Source organism: Nelusetta ayraudi, unplaced genomic scaffold (assembly GCF_046127955.1).
Source record: "Nelusetta ayraudi isolate G7.1 ecotype Tasmania unplaced genomic scaffold, CSIRO-AGI_Nayr_v1 ptg000017l, whole genome shotgun sequence".
NCBI lineage: Eukaryota > Metazoa > Chordata > Actinopteri > Tetraodontiformes > Monacanthidae > Nelusetta > Nelusetta ayraudi.
In genome coordinates this window covers 3,172,577-3,190,429 of record NW_027466067.1, presented here as the reverse complement: position 1 = coordinate 3,190,429, position 17,853 = coordinate 3,172,577, and the positions used below count along the sequence as shown (strand labels likewise).

Here is a 17,853-nt window from a genome sequence, read left to right as displayed (position 1 = left end):
CCCTTACATTTTTCTTTTATGTGTCCCCTCGCCGGGTGCACAGCAACAAAAAAGGAATGCTTGTGTTGTTGCGGCTGCACCTGGGGTGGGGAGTCGTCGGTTGGGCCTCCCATGGCGTCCGCGCGGCCTTTTCCCACATTGACTGGGCCGCTCGGACGAGGACTGATAAGTGGTTCAGTTACTGCAGTGAGTACGACAAGAATTGAAGAAATCTTTTTAGCATTTTAATCCCACAATGTAATGCAATAATACAACACAATAACATTAATCTCTCTCGCATTGTTTTTATTGTTATTTTACCTGTAAAGCGAAACTGAGCACCTGTAAGAGCGCTTTATAAATAAAAAATATTATTATTATTATTACTATTATTAATTGATATAAACTGTTTTTCTTAGTCTAACTCCACACAATAGTTCAAAACTATTTAATCAAATTCATTTATTAAGTTTTCTCTGGACTTGCTCACTGGTTTTCTGCTTTTAATTTATTATGTTAGTGAGCTAACAGGAGAAACAGGTGAGCAATAACAATATTATTAATAATAATGATAATAAATCTTGGACAGTTCCCATTTTATTTTGTCTTTTATTCAGAAGCTTTGTTTTTGTTTGGTTGTTACTCTCTTATTACTGTCTTGAGAACTTGAGCAAAACTTTCAGTGAGTAAAAGAAATAGGCCAAATAACTTTGACAACTTAAAAAAAAAGAAGAAAGAACCACCAGATTTTCCCTGCTGAATTAATCAAATATAAAAGCAAAACAAAGCAAACCTGACCATAAACAACGCATATAAACAGTTCCAGTCGTCATAAACCGTCAGAGCCAAACAATAGTAAAGTCACGAATCCAGAACAAAGAAAAGCAAGAAAAGAGAACACTGACATTACAGAGAAAAAATTCCAATTCTGCGTGGACAAGGCTGCACATGACGGGGGTGGACATCACTCTCACATCTGCTTGTGTGTTCAGTATCTCCGATACTCTGTGTAATTGCAGTAAAAGCAGTAGTTGGGACGGTGGCACACTTCCAGCCATCTGCTGCCAGTCTGCGGGTCAACGAGCCGAGATCAGACTTGAGCTCTCTGGTCAAACTGGGGGCGAACGGCAGAGAAGGGTTAGATTTTGTGTTGCAGGCAGCATCTAAACTTTGAAATCCAATGCGCCGGCGTCATCGGTGGCTCGGGATGGAAGGGCGGCGGGGAAACTGTTTATAAATAATTCATTTTCGTCCCTCCTTTTGCTCGACATACGTTTAACACATAAATAGACCGTGGACAGATGTACTTAGGAAACACAGGCGATAAAATGAAACACATGAATTTGATACAAAATGCCAAAATATCGTGGAACTTCAAGGACAATATGAAAGGGCACTCTGAGAGTATGCAAGCATGGAAAACACATGTTTACGTAGCGAGCAGCAAAAAAATAAATACAACCACATGGGATGAAATGCAGCACTTTGAAAGTTTTTTTTTATATATATATATATATATATATATATATATATATATATATATATATATATATGTATATGTATATATATATATATGTATATGTATATATATATATATGTATATGTATATATATATATATGTATATATATATATATATACGTATATATATATATATATACGTATATATATATATATATACATATATATATATGTATATATGTATATATATATGTATATGTATATATATATGTATATATATGTATATGTATATATATATGTATATATATGTATATATATATATATGTATATATATGTATATATATATATATATATGTATATATATGTATATATATGTATATATATATATATATATATATATATATATATATATATATATATATATCTAAATAAAAAAACCTCCACATCTTGGAAAGGGCTTTTTTTGTCAAAGTTTTTGTACAGTCTGAAATGTCTTCTTCTATTTTGCCGTGTATTTGTACGAAGTTCAGCAGATGATGAGAGGGAAAAAGCCGGAGAGCCGTTAGAATAACAAGAGTGGAGGAGAAACAGAGAGTGTGGGGGCAGCCATGAGATCAGGCCTCAGCGTCAGCCGCCCGGGGGCGGGGGGGGGGGGGGGGGCGGGGGGGGCTGGCTAATGAGAAGCATTTGCTGCTCTGGCTCAGCGACATCGTCTGCACCCAGGCAACCACACTCTCCAGAAGGCCTTCATCTGAGATAATGACCTATCTGATGGTCGGCTGCCTTCCTTTGACGCAAGTGAACAAAAGAATAAATCAATAAAAAGTGCATCATCTCTACTGGATCGGACAGGGGATTTCCGTTTCCATCTTTTCCTTTTTGTTTTAGAAAAAAGTTGGGTCGAGTAAATAAAGCCCCCATTTATCCCTCTGTGATGAAATTAATGTTGACCGCCTCAGTGGAAACTAACTGGAAACAAGGAAAACATGGAAACATTAAAAACAAATTGTGGTGACTCCTGGGTGTGCAACGCCCCAAACAGAACAATAGGTGGAGATGTGGAGTTTAGAGTGAAGCCCAGGGTCTGGAGGCTGATGTGACGGACCTGAAGGATGGCATCTCATGTGTTACCGGCCCATCACAAAACACTTTGCTCTTTCATTGTAGAACAGAGTAAATAAAAAAGGTGTTGAGGTTGTTGTTTTTTATAACGCGGAGCTGTTTCATCCATCACAACGGTTTTGGGTTCCTTTGGAGGTGTCTGGTTTCTCTCCGCCATAATGGGACAAGATAATGGATTCTTCTTCTTCTTCTTCTTCTTCTTCTTCTTCTTCTTCTTCTTCTTCTTCTTCATTATTGTTAAAAAAAACAGAAAAGTACAATTCAGTGAAATGTTTCATGTTTCTATTATGTCTAATGTTTCAATTCAAAAATAGTAAACTGATTTATTTTAAACACAGACAGGGACACACTTTTTAAAGCACAGAAAAGCGGGGAAAAGGGAAATAAAATCTGTCAGAATTGTTTATTTAAGAACACGGAGGCAGTTTAATGATCCGTTAAGTTTAATCATCACTTTTACCTCCCTGTCTGCGAAACAGCTTTTACACAGCACCGTAAACACACAACTATGGCTGCGGAGTCAGTGAAAGTTCAAAACATTTTCCAACACCACTCATTAGGCCACTGTTTGGCTCTTAAACTAAGCTGACCGTTCACTTTTCATCTCGACTTGTCCCCCTTTAAAAAGAGACCTTGCAGTTTATTATTGTTTAATGTTGTAAACAAATAAACAGAAAAACTGCCTTAAAAAATAGAAACTCCAAGGACCATAAAATCCTTAAATTGTGTATTTCATTTTGTATTTCTTTTTAACATTTTACCACACTTTTCCCCCAAAACTGCAGATAGATCAAGTTTATATCAAGATGTGATTTTTGAATCATGAGGAACATTTTATTTACCCGGCAGAGGAGTTTGGTGTTTTTGTTTGTGCGGTTCTGTGCCTGAAGCGAGGCCTCGTACCAGAGTTGCTGCTCAGGCTCCTCCACCGCTCCTCCGCTGCTCACACCCACCTTGGCAAAACCAAACAGCCGGAGACACACACAGTCCTTTAATGAGGGCGGCAACTGCGGCACTCAAACTTTAAACATCGATCCATTTTGTGCACTGATCCCAGCAACAGATGTGCTGCTGATGGCAGCTAAAGCCAGTTATAGCACTTTTCCCGCATCGTCCCGTTTGCGTTACCTCATTAAAACCAGTTTTATCAGGCAGTAAAGTTTTTTTATTTATTTTTTTTATTTATTTTTTTTTTACATTTATAATCATTGAATCTGCTTGTTGCAGCTAAATAAATATATTACTGGTGGGACTTGATAAAAAAAAATCGAATTAATTAAATTTGTAATTAATTAATCATAATTAATCGTATTTTAATCGCATATCAATATTTGAGTTGGCGACAGAGGTGGGAAGTAGAACAAGTAGAAAGTGGAAAGTAGAAGAAGTACAAATACTCTGTTATTGTAATTGGGTAGATTTTTCAGGTATCTGTACTTTACTTGAGTATTTCTTTTTCAGGCAACTTTTTACTTTTACATCTGTATATAAAAATTTACATATTTGTACTTTCTACTCTTTACATTGGAACACTTTTGTGTTTAACTGTGTTCAAGAATTTAAAATAGTTTATCTTAAAAGTAATTAAGTTGTTATCATAGTTTTCTAGTCCACCTTCCACTTGTCTGACGTCACTCAGTATGTCACTATAATCCGGAACTCGTGCACTGAGAAAGATTCTGTGTTGTCTAGAGTATAAAATAAATATTTTAACTGTAATTCTCAAATTTTTTTGTGCGTTAATTATCGAATTAACGAGATACATTTCCAACCATATATGCATATATACATATATATATATATATATATATATATATATATATATATATATATATATATAAATATATATATATATATATATATATATATATATGTATACATATATATATAAATATATATGTATATTTTCTTTTTTTTGTAATGAGCAGCAGAAAGTTTCATGATGGACAGTTAAGACACTCCTAACTTGGCAGTACAGTGAAAATCTGTTCAGCCTCTCAGTCATTTGATACCCACTGTTGGGTATCAAATGACTAGTTGGCAGTGTAAAAGTTGCCATTGGAGATTCTGCGGCTCGCGTTCTGACTTTTATGCTTTTTCTTTTCCTTTTTCAGATGTACGCACAGAGTTCAGGAAGGCAGAGGAGTGCAAGAGCGGCGAGCTGTGGCAAGACGGCAAAGAGACCAGCTCCGAGCCGGAGGAGGAGGAGGAGGAGGATGAGGAAGAGGAGGAGGAGGAGGGGCGCCGGCAGAACAGCGAAGCGGAGGAAGAGGAGGAGGAGGAGCAGCAGGAGGAGGAGGAGCAGGAGGAAGAACACACACAGGACGGCAACCACAACCACATGCCGGTAATAATTTTCAAAATTTTACGTTTTTGCTCAGATAATAATGAACGATTCTCAACTAATAACCAATTGTATTTCAACTGAAAAGATTCAAGTGTTCTGTGCCTGCAGGCTCAACCAGATGATCTCAGGGATTAAAATTCAGAGAGGGAAAGGTTTACGCAGCTCTGAAGCCATGCTGTCGAAACCTAGTCTGGAATTTACTGTCAGAACAAATAAAAGAGATGTCTAAAAGCTTTGCATACCACACATTTACACATTTCTTTCACTTTTCCAGAATATGTTTATCTTTGAAATGTGTTTGTGGCCCTTCCCCCCAAGGAACTTGACTAGCTGGCAGTAAGATTAGACTGCTCATTAGCTGCGTCACAATATTTAAATTAGCAAATGATAAAGAACAAATAAACATGGCATCCAGGTGTTTTCTCCAGAAATACTACAAAACACCTGGAGACCAACTGGTGAGAGGTGGGCTGCTACATCCTTCAAATCTGGCCTGCACACTGACTCTCTCCCTCTCTCCCTCTCTCTCTCTCTCTCACACACACACACACACACACACACACACACACACACACACACACACACACACGCACGCACGCACGCACGCACGCACGCACGCACGCACGCACGCACGCACACGCAGTACAACCTACAGGGATCAGCGGGCAGCAAACACGCCACTTGGTGGATATTTCTGTATGGAATAGTTAGTTAACGACTGATCATAATAGAGAAGTCAGCACTGCACTTTTCTTTGTTTTATGGCCTGCTCATCAATTTCTAGTCTCTTCATTTGCAGTACATCAGGATGTGACATACAGGACATATGTATAGGGGGAAAACAAGCAGATCTAAAACAGTCCACTAGATCCCAGTGTAAAAGAGCCTTCAGGATCGGTGGCTCAACTTGGAACACTCAGAATCCAGCTTGTTCTGTGCAAACAAGCATTTTATTGCACGAGATTTGCAGAGTTAAAGGTTTAAGCATTTCCAATCTGCACTGTCAAAACAAACACAGGAGCCCGAGCCTTCCGGAGAATTACCTGGCCTTTGTTTGTGCGGTTCTGCCAATGCCCATATCCATTGTACAATCATGGCCTCTGCAGTTGGGGATCAAAAGGCTCCGTCGAGCCAGGCAAAGAGGTTGAATTTCAAGGACTTCAGGCTCAATGACTTCAGGCCTGGGAATTTAGAAACGACACAGAGACAATAAAGAAACACCATGTCAGGGCTAATCTCCTTCAGGACGCAATCTCTGCTTCACTGCGCTTTCTGGGGTTCAGACAACCGACATTCTTTCCAGAGCCAGCGAGTACTGAGAGACAGGGGTCAAGTTTGAGTGAAGGTCTCTCGCTCACACGCATGCTGGACTTTGAAATGGAGTTGTGGGAAATCGAAAAAGTCACTGATCTCCTCTCTAAATCCAACCATGTGTCCCTCGCGACTGAACTCAAAGCACCAGTGTTGTGTTGTGACAAGAGGGTGAAAGTAGTAGCACGTCGCCCGCTGACGCTCACTGGACGGGAAGCCACGACGCGGCCAATGGCCAAAGCAGGGAAAACATTTCCTTCATGGTGTTATTCACGTGTTGGTCGGGGGCAGATCGCTTTATTATAGTGTCATCTTTGGCTCAAATCGGCTCCTTTTGGAAAAAAAAAATTAAATCTTCCCGTGGAGTGTTTTTTAATGATTATAGATGCATTTTTCGCTCAGGCGGTGATTCATTCTTCCCTGCGGACTTCCCTACGCGAGAGGATACACTAAATTGACAAAGTGCTTCGCAGCTCCTGCGATGACAGACCTCGTTAACGTAAAAAAGACCACTTGGCAGCCGGCTGGGCTCTCTGGAACGCACTGTCACACCTGAGCATCCGGCCCGTGGACGACAAGACTCAGGATTTTTTCCTCTGCTTTCATCTACCAGAGGCACATCCTCCCATCATCTATCACATCTTTTGATGTGGAACTGTAGTCACAGGAACACACCCACCCCCCTCCACCCGCTGCTGCCTGAGAGTTTTTCCTACCTCGTCCACTGAAGAGGGTTCCTGCTGAGACTCGCCAATGAGCTCCTCGTTTGCACGTGAACACACAAAAACAAGTTGCAAATGTTTTTTAGGCCGATGACTCACCGATGGAGCTCCCACTCAAAGTCACCGGTCTTGCGCAAGTTCCACCTCCTTTTGAGTGATTCTTGGACAGTCCGCTGATGGCTTTATTGAACCTAACACCCAATGGAAAATGACTTTCAGGGTCGAACGCTGACTCTTGCACACGTGTTAGTGTTTAGAGTTGAGTTACCAAGGAGAGACAATTGAACTTGACAAACCTCGACGTTACATCCATTACAAGGAAAATTGTGATTGAAGGCGAAACTGGACGGTGATTAGGTACGGTTGCAGAAAATAAATGGTCACTGCTCAAAAAAAAAGGAAAACATCAGAAACAGGGTTGGGAGCGTCGGGTCATTTCTGCTGAAAGCTGAATTTGTCGGCATTTGTGAACCGTTGACTTTGGATGGTTTCAAATCCTCGCTTGTCAAAATATACAGTATTTGTATTGTATTTCACAGATGCGATGTATCATTTAACACAGTGTTGTGTGAGGAAAAAAGATTTTAGATGTTTTCAGAAGCTGCATCACAGAGACACAAACAAGTGCAACTTTCGGTTGTTCATCGTTTACAGGAAAATAAAATAAAACCAAATTCTTCTACCTGCCCTGGATGCTTGCGAGACCAGGGTTGTGTTATCTTATCTTTTGACCTCGCTGCAGAAGGGAGTAAGTGCATAGTGGGTAAGTGGACAGAAAGGAAATTGCACTTGGCGACAGTCTCTTCGAACTGTTCCTCCACATTTCAGAAAGTACAGTTGAGCTTGTACACATTCCAGCTGATGGTCTGCTTGACGACGTAAAGTTTTTTATCTTGGCGCGGTGATCCGCCGTCAGACTGCCTCACTCACTCTGCAGCCGCCTGGTGCTCCGTCTCAGACTTGACTGGTGTGGGTTGTTGTTTTCACACTGTCCTTTTTGATGTGTTTCATTTAGGAAAACAACCGCCTACCATCAGAAATGGACCTTCTCCACCAATGAGAGGTAAGAAATTATTTTGATTCAATCCAGGTGATCTGTGTTTGTGTGTTTGTGTGTGTGTGTGTGTGTGTGTGTGTGTGTGTGTGTGTGTGTGTGTGTGTGTGTGTGTGTGTGTGTGTGTGTGTGTGTGTGTGTGTGTGGAAACATTGTGAAACAGTTTTTATTTTCTATTTTGTTCATGTTTATTTTTTTATTTCATCAGTTTAGCATACAAATATTATTATTATTATTATTATTATCACGGGATACTTTACAGCCTAAGTTATCTTTCAGGTTAAATGACTAATAAATCACCGCTTTTCCACATGTCAATGAATGATCTTTTTAAACTTCCCACTTTTGTCAGATATTCTTAAATCACCGTCTGCTGCACCAGAAAAGTAAATCCACGAGTGCAGACAAGAACAGGCTTTCTCAGTCCAGGCTTATTGAGGCTGGTGCTGGTGTTGCTTCCCCCAAAGAGTTCAAGAGTTTGCAAATCACATTTAATTTTAATTTAATTGAGTTTCACCTCTATGAGTGGTGCTTAAGTTACTTCCACTATGTGTGTCTGATATGTCTGATGTCAATTTTATTGCTGCTTTAAAGGCACTAGCGGTCTGTAACAAAATCCTTTTGAAAAACAAAATCACCCTACGGGGACCTTTACTATCCATCTCGATTTGTTCGATGGAATGACGAGTTGAGCAAAGCAAAAAACAAAACAAAAAAACAAACAAAAAAACAAAACAGATTGTGACTTTCAGCCTGAATTTATCTAAAACAGGTTTCCATTATCTGAATGAGCCCTAGTCATGTTACGAGCTCTCAACGGCTTTAAGGGGCAAATTGGATGTAAATCAGCTCGAATGTCCACTAATTTAAACCTGATTTCAGGGTTGAGGAGAAGGCGAATCAGTCAGGCTTGATGTTTTAAAGCTTTGGAGACGCTGAGCTCTGCATGATCGACATTATTTCTTTCCTCTAATGCCTTTTATTGAACCCCGCCCACTGTTGGGCTTCCTGTCCCAAAAACTGCGGTCATGTTGACGCTCCGGTTGCACTGAAAGGTTTGGCTCAGAAGCTCCTCGCTGGCTGGCTGTTTTTCCCCCAGTTTTTCCCCAGCTGTCAATGAATGCAGAACTCTCTGGTAGCTGACTGAGCGTCTACTTAACATTCCAAGAAAATTCACAGATACACCTTAATCTGTAATTACACTGTACATTTTTATTGATTAAATTGTTTTAATGAATGAGGTTCAATCTGAACAACAACAAAAAAATTACTTGGTCACTTGTCTAAACAATCAAACTGATGATATAGAAACATAATTATGACTGACATTAAACATAAATATGTATATTTTATTTAAAACCAATTCAAATAATAAGAATTACAAAAAACAGTCATTCTTTACTGAGAACAAGTGGGTTGCCCTGGATCTCTTTAATTTTCTCCACATTGATACTAAAGGTCTAACAAGGTTCCAGTCAGAAACTCTAGTACACGCTATTTGATAAAGTTTGGCTTCAGGGGCAGGACTCAACATTCCTTTGGAGTTTTTCCCTCTGTGGGTTTGAACTTTTTGTACCGTTGGGCAAAACCCCGAACACTGTTTGTTTTTGGCAGACTGTGCTACAATGCAACATGGCAGAATCTTGATGCCAAACAAGCTGGCCAGGACTAAGAAAAAAACTCCTTGTCAAAGCACACAACATACAGTCCGAGAAAAGAATAAGTGAAGTGCACGCCACAAGCACTGCAGAGTAGTTTGTTGTTTCTTCTGCAAAATGTAAAGGCCGCGAAAATATTCATCTGGTGATTTCTTGAAATGAGAAAGACTTGACAAGTGCTGAACACAAAGGCAATGAAAGCTCGGAACTTTGTGTTAGCGCCCGACTGTCTAAGCTGTGGTAGTGGCTGAAGTGGGATAATGAACATAGCTGCAGATGAGGGTCTTGCTCCTCAGGTCTCAGCAAATGACTCTGAGCTCTGGTAAGAGCTCTTTGCCCTCTGCTCGTTCTCTAGGATGAACCTTTTGACTTCTGCCGAGTTTGGTCCCCTTCTTCTTAATGAAAGGCAAATCTCATGGTTTCAGCTTGTTCCACTTCGTTAGCACAGTGTTTTTCATACTACACTGCACCAAAACCTAAAATTACCTCAACAACTGTACCATGCCTTTTGCTTTTTCCTCCAATTACTCAACGTCATCAGGAGCCTGTGATTTGTTTTATGAGAAAGGTTGGCCCCTTTTTAACTCCCCATAAGCCCATCAGGACATAAGTGGCTTCAGAGTCTTGATCCAGATGCACTTCAGTCACCATCTAAGTAGCGCTGGTCGCGGGCGCCACTTTGTATCCAAGTAATAAGCCCGAACCGAGACGACCACGTCTTTGCATCTGCATTACAACATTTCACTAAAAGTGACCCTGGGCCTTAATGGTGCCAAGGTCGCTCGTGCTATCAGTCTTTCTGGATTTGATCATGTTTTGATTAGCAGTGAAGGCAAATGGCCTCAGTCAAAAACTGACTGACTGATTAGAAAATCTGAGCGTGTGCACGCGCCGCCGATTAGCCAGCGCCAATCTCGCACACATGCACAGCACACACTCGTGCGCCGGTTTCGGAACGACACAGAGGGCACGTAGAAGGAGCCGCTAATGAGGCAGGCAGGACCAGATGGCCAGTTAAAAGTTTTAAGGGCCCGCTGATGTAGCAGCGTGCCAGATGGCCGGATAATCCAATGCAAGTGGACTCAGCACTTTGACACGATGGCCCGCCAACTGGAAAACTGCTCGGGAAAAAGTCAGAAGGGCCGGTCGGGACGCTTTTGGGCGAAGGACCGGATAGACTGATTAAAGGAAGCTACAGACTCGGAGGACATATGGATGGATGACGTCTTTTGTTTTTGTTGCAAAGATGACCAGCTCCTCTTTGTGTGTGTGTGTGTGTGTGTGTGTGTGTGCGTGTGCGTGCGTGCGTGCGTGCGTGCGTGCGTGCGTGCGTGTGTGTGTGTGTGTGTGTGTGTGTGGCTGCTATGTGAACTCAGTATTTTCTCACAGAATGCCAATATTTCACAGAAAAAAAGGGGATGTTGTTTTACTTTTTTTTTTTTTTTATAATAATTTAATAATTCCGCCCCGCATACTAAGAGGTTAAAGTATGATCAGGTTGTCGTACCCACCTCTGACAACAGCGACAGGCAGACTCATTAGCTTTGTCTCTTAACACCAAAAGAACTTTGAGCCACAAATGATAAAAATCAGTTTGACTGGTCTCTCCTCTGCTTCCTCTGATGAAGGTTGGAAACATTTGTGAAAAAACCTAAAAATCTTCCTTTACTGTCTGTGATTCAAATCTTCCATGTGGAGGTGACACTTACACTTTTTTTTTGTTGCAATAACCGGTTAAAACCTGTCAGAAAGAATGTTTCTGTTGCGAATCTGTTTCACGGCCGGTGGTAACAATTGTGAACTGAATATTTCAGGGTTGAAGATTTCACATCGCATCAGAACTTTCTTCTTCAATTTGGGTTTGACTTATTTGGAAGGTTTACGACAGACTGGAAGTCTCAACATGTGGCTTTGCAAATCTCAGCTTTCTAATGTGCTTTAGTGTGGCTTTTAATGGTATTCCAACAAATGTGCGTGATTTGTCTGCCACTTGAGTTTGAATCTCGGTCAAAAAGTGAAAGATGTTTGGCCGCCTTTTTTTTTTTTCGTGCAGGGTGAACGGAACGGAGGGGAGGCGTGCCAATAAGTTGAAGCACATGTGGACGCTACAGTCGCACAACATCGATTTTTTTTTTAGTTGGCCGGGCCCTCATTATCGATGCAGACAGGTTTTTGGCATTTTTTATATATATATTATTATATTTTTTTGGGAAACAGACAGTCAGAAAGCAGCGAATTTGACAAAAAAATGTTTAGCTGCAATGGAATAAACAACCATGTTGCATATCGGCTCGTCCAGTTCGCGCAGGATGTGAGCGCCGGCTGGAGCCGTGCACGCAAGCGGCGCAGCAGGAGCGTTTCCTGCTCAGTTGCACTGATGTTCCTTATAATGGGAAAAGAGGAGATGCACTCTGTCATCCAGCAGAAGAGGCAACTGCATCACAGAGACTGATGATCCTATGCGTGGAATCATTTCTGATGCCTCGCCGGCACTGTTATAAAAATCGCCCTCCGCCTTTATGTTTTCCAGCTTCCTCGGCTTCTCCACACTAGCACATCAAAGCCCGAGTTGGTGCGGAGCTCCTCTCGCACTCCGCTCACGTGGAACGCATCGTATTTTTTTAAGAGACAGCTCTGTCTCCTGCCTTCGTGCGCGGGTTTCCGCGGAGATGAAACACGCAGGGGCCGCGGAAACGCGGGGAAATCCAGTGTAGCGGCGGAGAGTGTCAGGTGACTGTGGGTCGCTCTCGCAAGGTGTATGAAGGTTGGCAACCTGCATTCTGGTGCATTACTCCTGGATATTGCACACACGGAGTCATTTTTTGGACCGCTTCCTTTAAATGTAATGATGTTTATCCATCAAATCGGTGATGGATGAAATGATGTTGATGTGAGTTCTCTAGTTACGAGCAAGACGGATTGTTTCCTGTCTTCAATATAAACTTGCATGTTGTATTGCAGACATGGTGCCATCTGACGAAATGTCCATATGAATTCTGATAAACCATGTAGAACCAAAGTCTATTCAGATGTTGTTGGGAGATTGCTGTTGTGCCCTCAAGGGACGTCTGTGAGATTCCGACTGGCAACAGGTGTGAGCTGGCTGAAGAAATGATGAGTGGCTCAGAGCCCACAAGGAAATACGGCTGTCAGTTTTGTGGCTAATTGCCAAAAAAATGGGCATAGATGTGAAAAACTATTAGACAAATGAAATCCACACTATCACAGCAGCCCAGATGTATTCGAGATACCTGCCAGATTAGGCTAAAGGTGAAACTTATGGGCTTTTGCAGCTCAGATGCATACCATACAAGCTGCGGGATGAAAGAGATAAAAGGGCCAATGGGTTTGGATATTACAGAACATGTCAAAGGCCGCTACTCCAGGATTGACCTTGAGGCTTGGCTCAAAAAGAAAATCCAGGCACGATGTCAGCGTGCACCTGGATATGAGATGGATACAATTTAGCCTCTGCGCGGACAAGATACTTCAAGGCAGGAACCGAGCCCGGCACACCGTCAGCTCGGAGTAACCTAGGATATTTTGGTTTTCAGTTAAATACAAGCATATGAAGGAGCAGCGGCAGAGACGACCAAGATGAGGGAACTAATGATGTTGTGCAAAATGCCACAACAGAGACACCATGACAGGCACCTGTGTTGTTTTCGTAGACCATATGTGTCACCTTTACTGTGTTGGTTAATCACTGTATATATTGCACTATACACTATACTTTATGTATTGCACGATATAAAATAACAAAAAGACAGATAGTACAACTTATCATTGCGGTGCTTTAATTCTGGGGGCTTGATCAAATTAAGTCCATGTGGTCAATAAAAATCCATTCAGTCACAGTCACACAGACACAGCTGCACTGTTTTTTGCTTCTGTTTTTGGGGACGTGTTTTAAGTGTCGAATTTGTAGCTTTGATCAATGCGCTGTGGGTCTTTGTAAACCTGTCTTTGTGTCTTAGTCAACCAAAGTCTGGTTCCCGTGGAGTGAACTCAGTCGGTCAGCCACTTGTGTGCTTCACGCTGAGGCTCTGGTGGTGTTTTTGTGGGTTTTCTCTGAGTTCACTCCCCTGCGTTGCCTCCAAATAACCTTGTGTCCTCAGAAAACACTTATCTGCAACAACGAACCATTAAATGAGAGAAGTAGTTTAACCAAACACTAACTTAGAGGTTTCGATTAAGTCTAAATTGACGGGGAACGGTCATGATTTGGGTTTGTTTGTTTTTTTTTTCAGATTTTCTTGCTGCCTGAAATTCCAACCCATTTATTTTCTGTTACGCTTTCATTTTTGCAAAAACGTAGTAGCCCCAAACAGCTGCAGGATTTATGTCTTGTCCATACAATCGATCAAAGAATCACAAGCTGGCTCAGGCAGCGTGGCTCGCCGGCCGAGATCTTCCTAAAGCCGCATACTTAAAAATGAGTGTTTACTGAGTAAGATCTGTCGGGCAGAGGTTCAGAATATTTGGCTGATGGTTCCACCCACCTGAACGGTAAGTCGGATTCTCTGGATGTTTGTAAAAGTTTCAGTACATCTTTTATGAGCCTGCGATGATCCTGTAGAACAGTCTGATTTCTCCTCGATGTCAGAGACATGAGCAACATCTCTGTTGTTGTTGTAATACTAGATCGTTTTTTTTCTTATTCAGGCATTTTTTATGTTTTTGGATTTGTATTTGAAGCAAATAAGTACTTGCACTTTAAAAACTGCATTTTAAATTCCACTCAGTGGAAAAAGTGTTTGTCATCAACATAACTTTTTTTTTCTAGACATTTAAAGCGTGACGAAGACACACAGCTGTATGTAGTCTGTGTGGGTTCTCAATCGTCCCAGAGATTAGAGTAAATAAAAAAATCCACTGGACGAACTGGTTCTTGGTCCAGAAAGACTTTTGGTCAAGAGGCGGTAACAGGGTTGTTCACTGCAGTTCTCCAGTACGATTATTTGTCCGACTAGCCTCTGCTCCCAGCGGCTTCCGCTGCTCACACACTAATAAAGAACACTCGTTTTATGGAACCACAGGGACATTTTCATATAATCTGTGAGGTGGCAAAGTTTCACTCCGCAATCACAGCACACTGTCAAGAGTTTGACATTTTATATCCCCTTCTGTGGTGTCCAATTCTAAATGACCCCTTTATACCTGATTAAACACACACACACATACACATCTTTGCACCTCTGTGAGGACCACATAATTCGACTTAATAGGGGCACTTTGTGAAACTTCTACAGCAAACTTATAAAAGTTATTGTAGCTCAGCCAAAATGTTCTCACAGGTGCATGGCCACATAATAAAGGTTTTCTCAACGTTTTGGTCCACACAAGAAAAACACGCACATGCGCACACATGAACAAAAAGGGGTAAACCTGACCTGTTTGTGTTTTCCGTGCCGGCAGGAGGTGCCGGGTCCAGTGCACGCGTGAACCTGATGCCCAGCTGGTGTAACACTTGGTTCATTGTTGAAATATCCCATTTATTACTTTGATGAATTGCCATGAAATTTTGCACTGACACGAGTCCACAGAGAATTCTCCTTCATCGCCGGCACCAGATCCACAGTTTCACATTTGATGAAATATCTCGATAGCTCTCACACCTTCACGATGAAATTTGGTGCAGACATGAGTGGTTTCCACCTGCCTTTCTCCCAACATTCGCTCCCATCAAGGGGAGAGGAACGTTGCGGGCTCAGTTCTTCAGTGTGAAGCTCCATATACATGGACATGTTCACCAAATGAAGACGGGCCAGCGATGCGAAACCGGTAAATTCTGTTCTGATACACACGTATCAGGTCTCAAATAAATGAGTGGATCCACTGGGAGAACTTGTAGCACCTGAGACACGTGTTTATCATCAGCACCTGATGCGGTGCAGTTGATGAATGGAGGCAAAGGAGGCCAAGGAGGCCGTGAACCTGCTTGTCATCTCTTTGAGTCAGATGAAACGGAGCGCTGACCCAAAATGCACTAAGAATACACAACTGGATGCCGATGATTAGGTGATCTTGATTCGGAGGGGGATGGTGGGGGGGAATTGGATGCTTTAGATGAGCTTATGAATTTGAAATCCTGAAGTAGCCCTAAATGTGGTAACCTACCTGAACTTACAACAATACAACTACTTACAGTTACAACTGCCAATTCTTGACAATCCTGAAATCCTCTCTCAACTGCTGCGAGAATTGTCCCTCAACAAAACTTCTGGTTTTGGTTTGACCTTTACTTCCTCAGGTGGACACGTAGCGGCGTCCCATGATGCAACAGTTCATTTCATAACCTTGTTCACTCGAGTCGAAGCATCTGAACGAAGTGCAGCACTCGTTTTTAACGCAATTTAAAAAAAAAAAAAAAAAAGGTTGCTTGAAGTTTGTGAAATATTTTATGGACTAAGCGTGGCCCTGTGATCGTGTCAAACTGCTTGTCGTTGTTGACAGCCTTTCTTCTGTGTGTTCCAGACACGGCGGACCACAGAGGAAGAGCAAGGCGGAAAGAGCACCACGACAAACAGACAGACAGACAGACAGACAGACAACTGGAAAACAGCATAGGAAGGCCGTAACACAGTGGGTGGGGAGGGGACCGGACACACACACACACACAGACACACACAGACATACACACACACACGCATGAGGAGACAAAAGTTCACATTTTGTCAGAGCCACAGGAGCGTATTAAAAAGAGAGTGGGGTCAAAACAGGGTTCCGCCAGAACACATCGTTAACCTGCAGCGAGACTTCACACATGGCAACTCAAACAAACGCGGTGGCGCGACGGTAAAACAGCAGACACCGTCAAAATCCGTCTTAAAAACAACAGGGTTTCACACCTTGAGGAGATCTGCGGCCGACAGCTCCCCAAATTTGACAAAAGCCAGAGCTCATCAGGTCGCCAGGCGCCGCTTTGAAGAGCGAGGCGATCAAACAGGCGACAACCTGAGGAGGAACAGTTTCAACACGGTTTCACTCGCGTCTGGACCAAAATCCTCTTTATGACAATTTGGGAAACATTTCACACTTATTATCAACTACTTTGTGTTGTTAGCATTAATATAATGTGTTTAATCGGGGGAGGGAAATATGTTTTATGGTTTCATAGTTTCACAGTTTTTTATGTTAAAAATGAATCTCCAGCATTAAGTTGATGGAAGATTAAAAATAAATATCAGTAACGTGGAGTAATGTCACGTTTATGTTCTTAGATACAAATCTAAAAAAAAAATAGGGACACGCACAAACGGTGTTTCAGGCTCAATGATAAAATGAAAAAAAAAAATCATTGTAACTCATCAAGACTTTTTCCTTCAATCATCGTTCAAATGTTTACAACTTTGGAAAGCTGATATTGGTGAGGGAAAATCCTTGGATTAGATAAAAAAAAAAAAAAAAAAAACAGCTTTTGATTTATTGGAAACATGTGTCACGTTATATTTGAGTTTATTTTATAACCTGTTCTGAATTGGGTTTATTTCTCAAGACGCTGCAGTGAGTTATGAACTCATAACACGCAGGGTTTGACTTCAATGGCTCAAGTCAACAATAAAAACGTTTACTTTTGGAATTCTTATTAGTGGTTTGATGCCAAGATGAGTGATACCAACCATTTTTATGGTCCACTTGTCTCCGATTTTCTGCAGATTTGGTGCGGTACAATATCAGGATGGTCCTAAGAGAACCCCATAAAAATATCAAAAAAAAAACCAACAACAAAAAACAACATTGTTCGAACCATTTATTTCAAAAGCCTTGGAAGACCACTTATCCACTTAAAGCCCAGTGGCCCTGCCGCATTGTATTTTAACACACACACACTTCAAAACAGTCCCAGCTCAAAGATCCCCAAGAATAAATGATCCCTTCTTCATTATTTTATTGTATTGAAAAATGTCCTGAGAAATTGTTGATTTTTTATTTTTCGTTCTCATGATTATTTCTCTGTTTTCAATCTCAGAATGCTTACGGTTCGCCGTCAGAAAAGAATGAGGGCCCACTTTATAAAAGCTTGAGTGAAACTCGGTCATAATTTTCCGAGACAATGTGCAAAGTATTTCTCAACCTTCAAACGCAAACTGGGGTGCAATGTTCTCGTAGAAAAATAAGAAAATAAAAAAATATCATATCATATAATAAATAACCAAACATAAACACATAAAATGGAGCCTTACAGCTGGCATGATGTG

At 41.4% G+C, this 17,853-nt stretch overlaps 1 protein-coding gene across 2 annotated transcripts in view; it reads left to right on the top strand.

The window, feature by feature from the left end:
- Positions 1 to 17,359, top strand: part of raly (RALY heterogeneous nuclear ribonucleoprotein) — a 104,502-nt gene extending 87,143 nt beyond the window's left edge. For both annotated transcript variants that reach the window (XM_076024781.1, XM_076024782.1), the window contains exons 7-9: positions 4,675 to 4,907; positions 7,956 to 8,003; positions 16,130 to 17,359. In XM_076024781.1, coding sequence (XP_075880896.1) covers positions 4,675 to 4,907; positions 7,956 to 8,000 — 278 coding nt within the window. In that variant the 3' untranslated portion in view covers positions 8,001 to 8,003; positions 16,130 to 17,359. The remainder of the gene's footprint in view (positions 1 to 4,674; positions 4,908 to 7,955; positions 8,004 to 16,129) is intronic.
- The last annotated feature ends 494 nt before the right edge of the window (positions 17,360 to 17,853 follow it).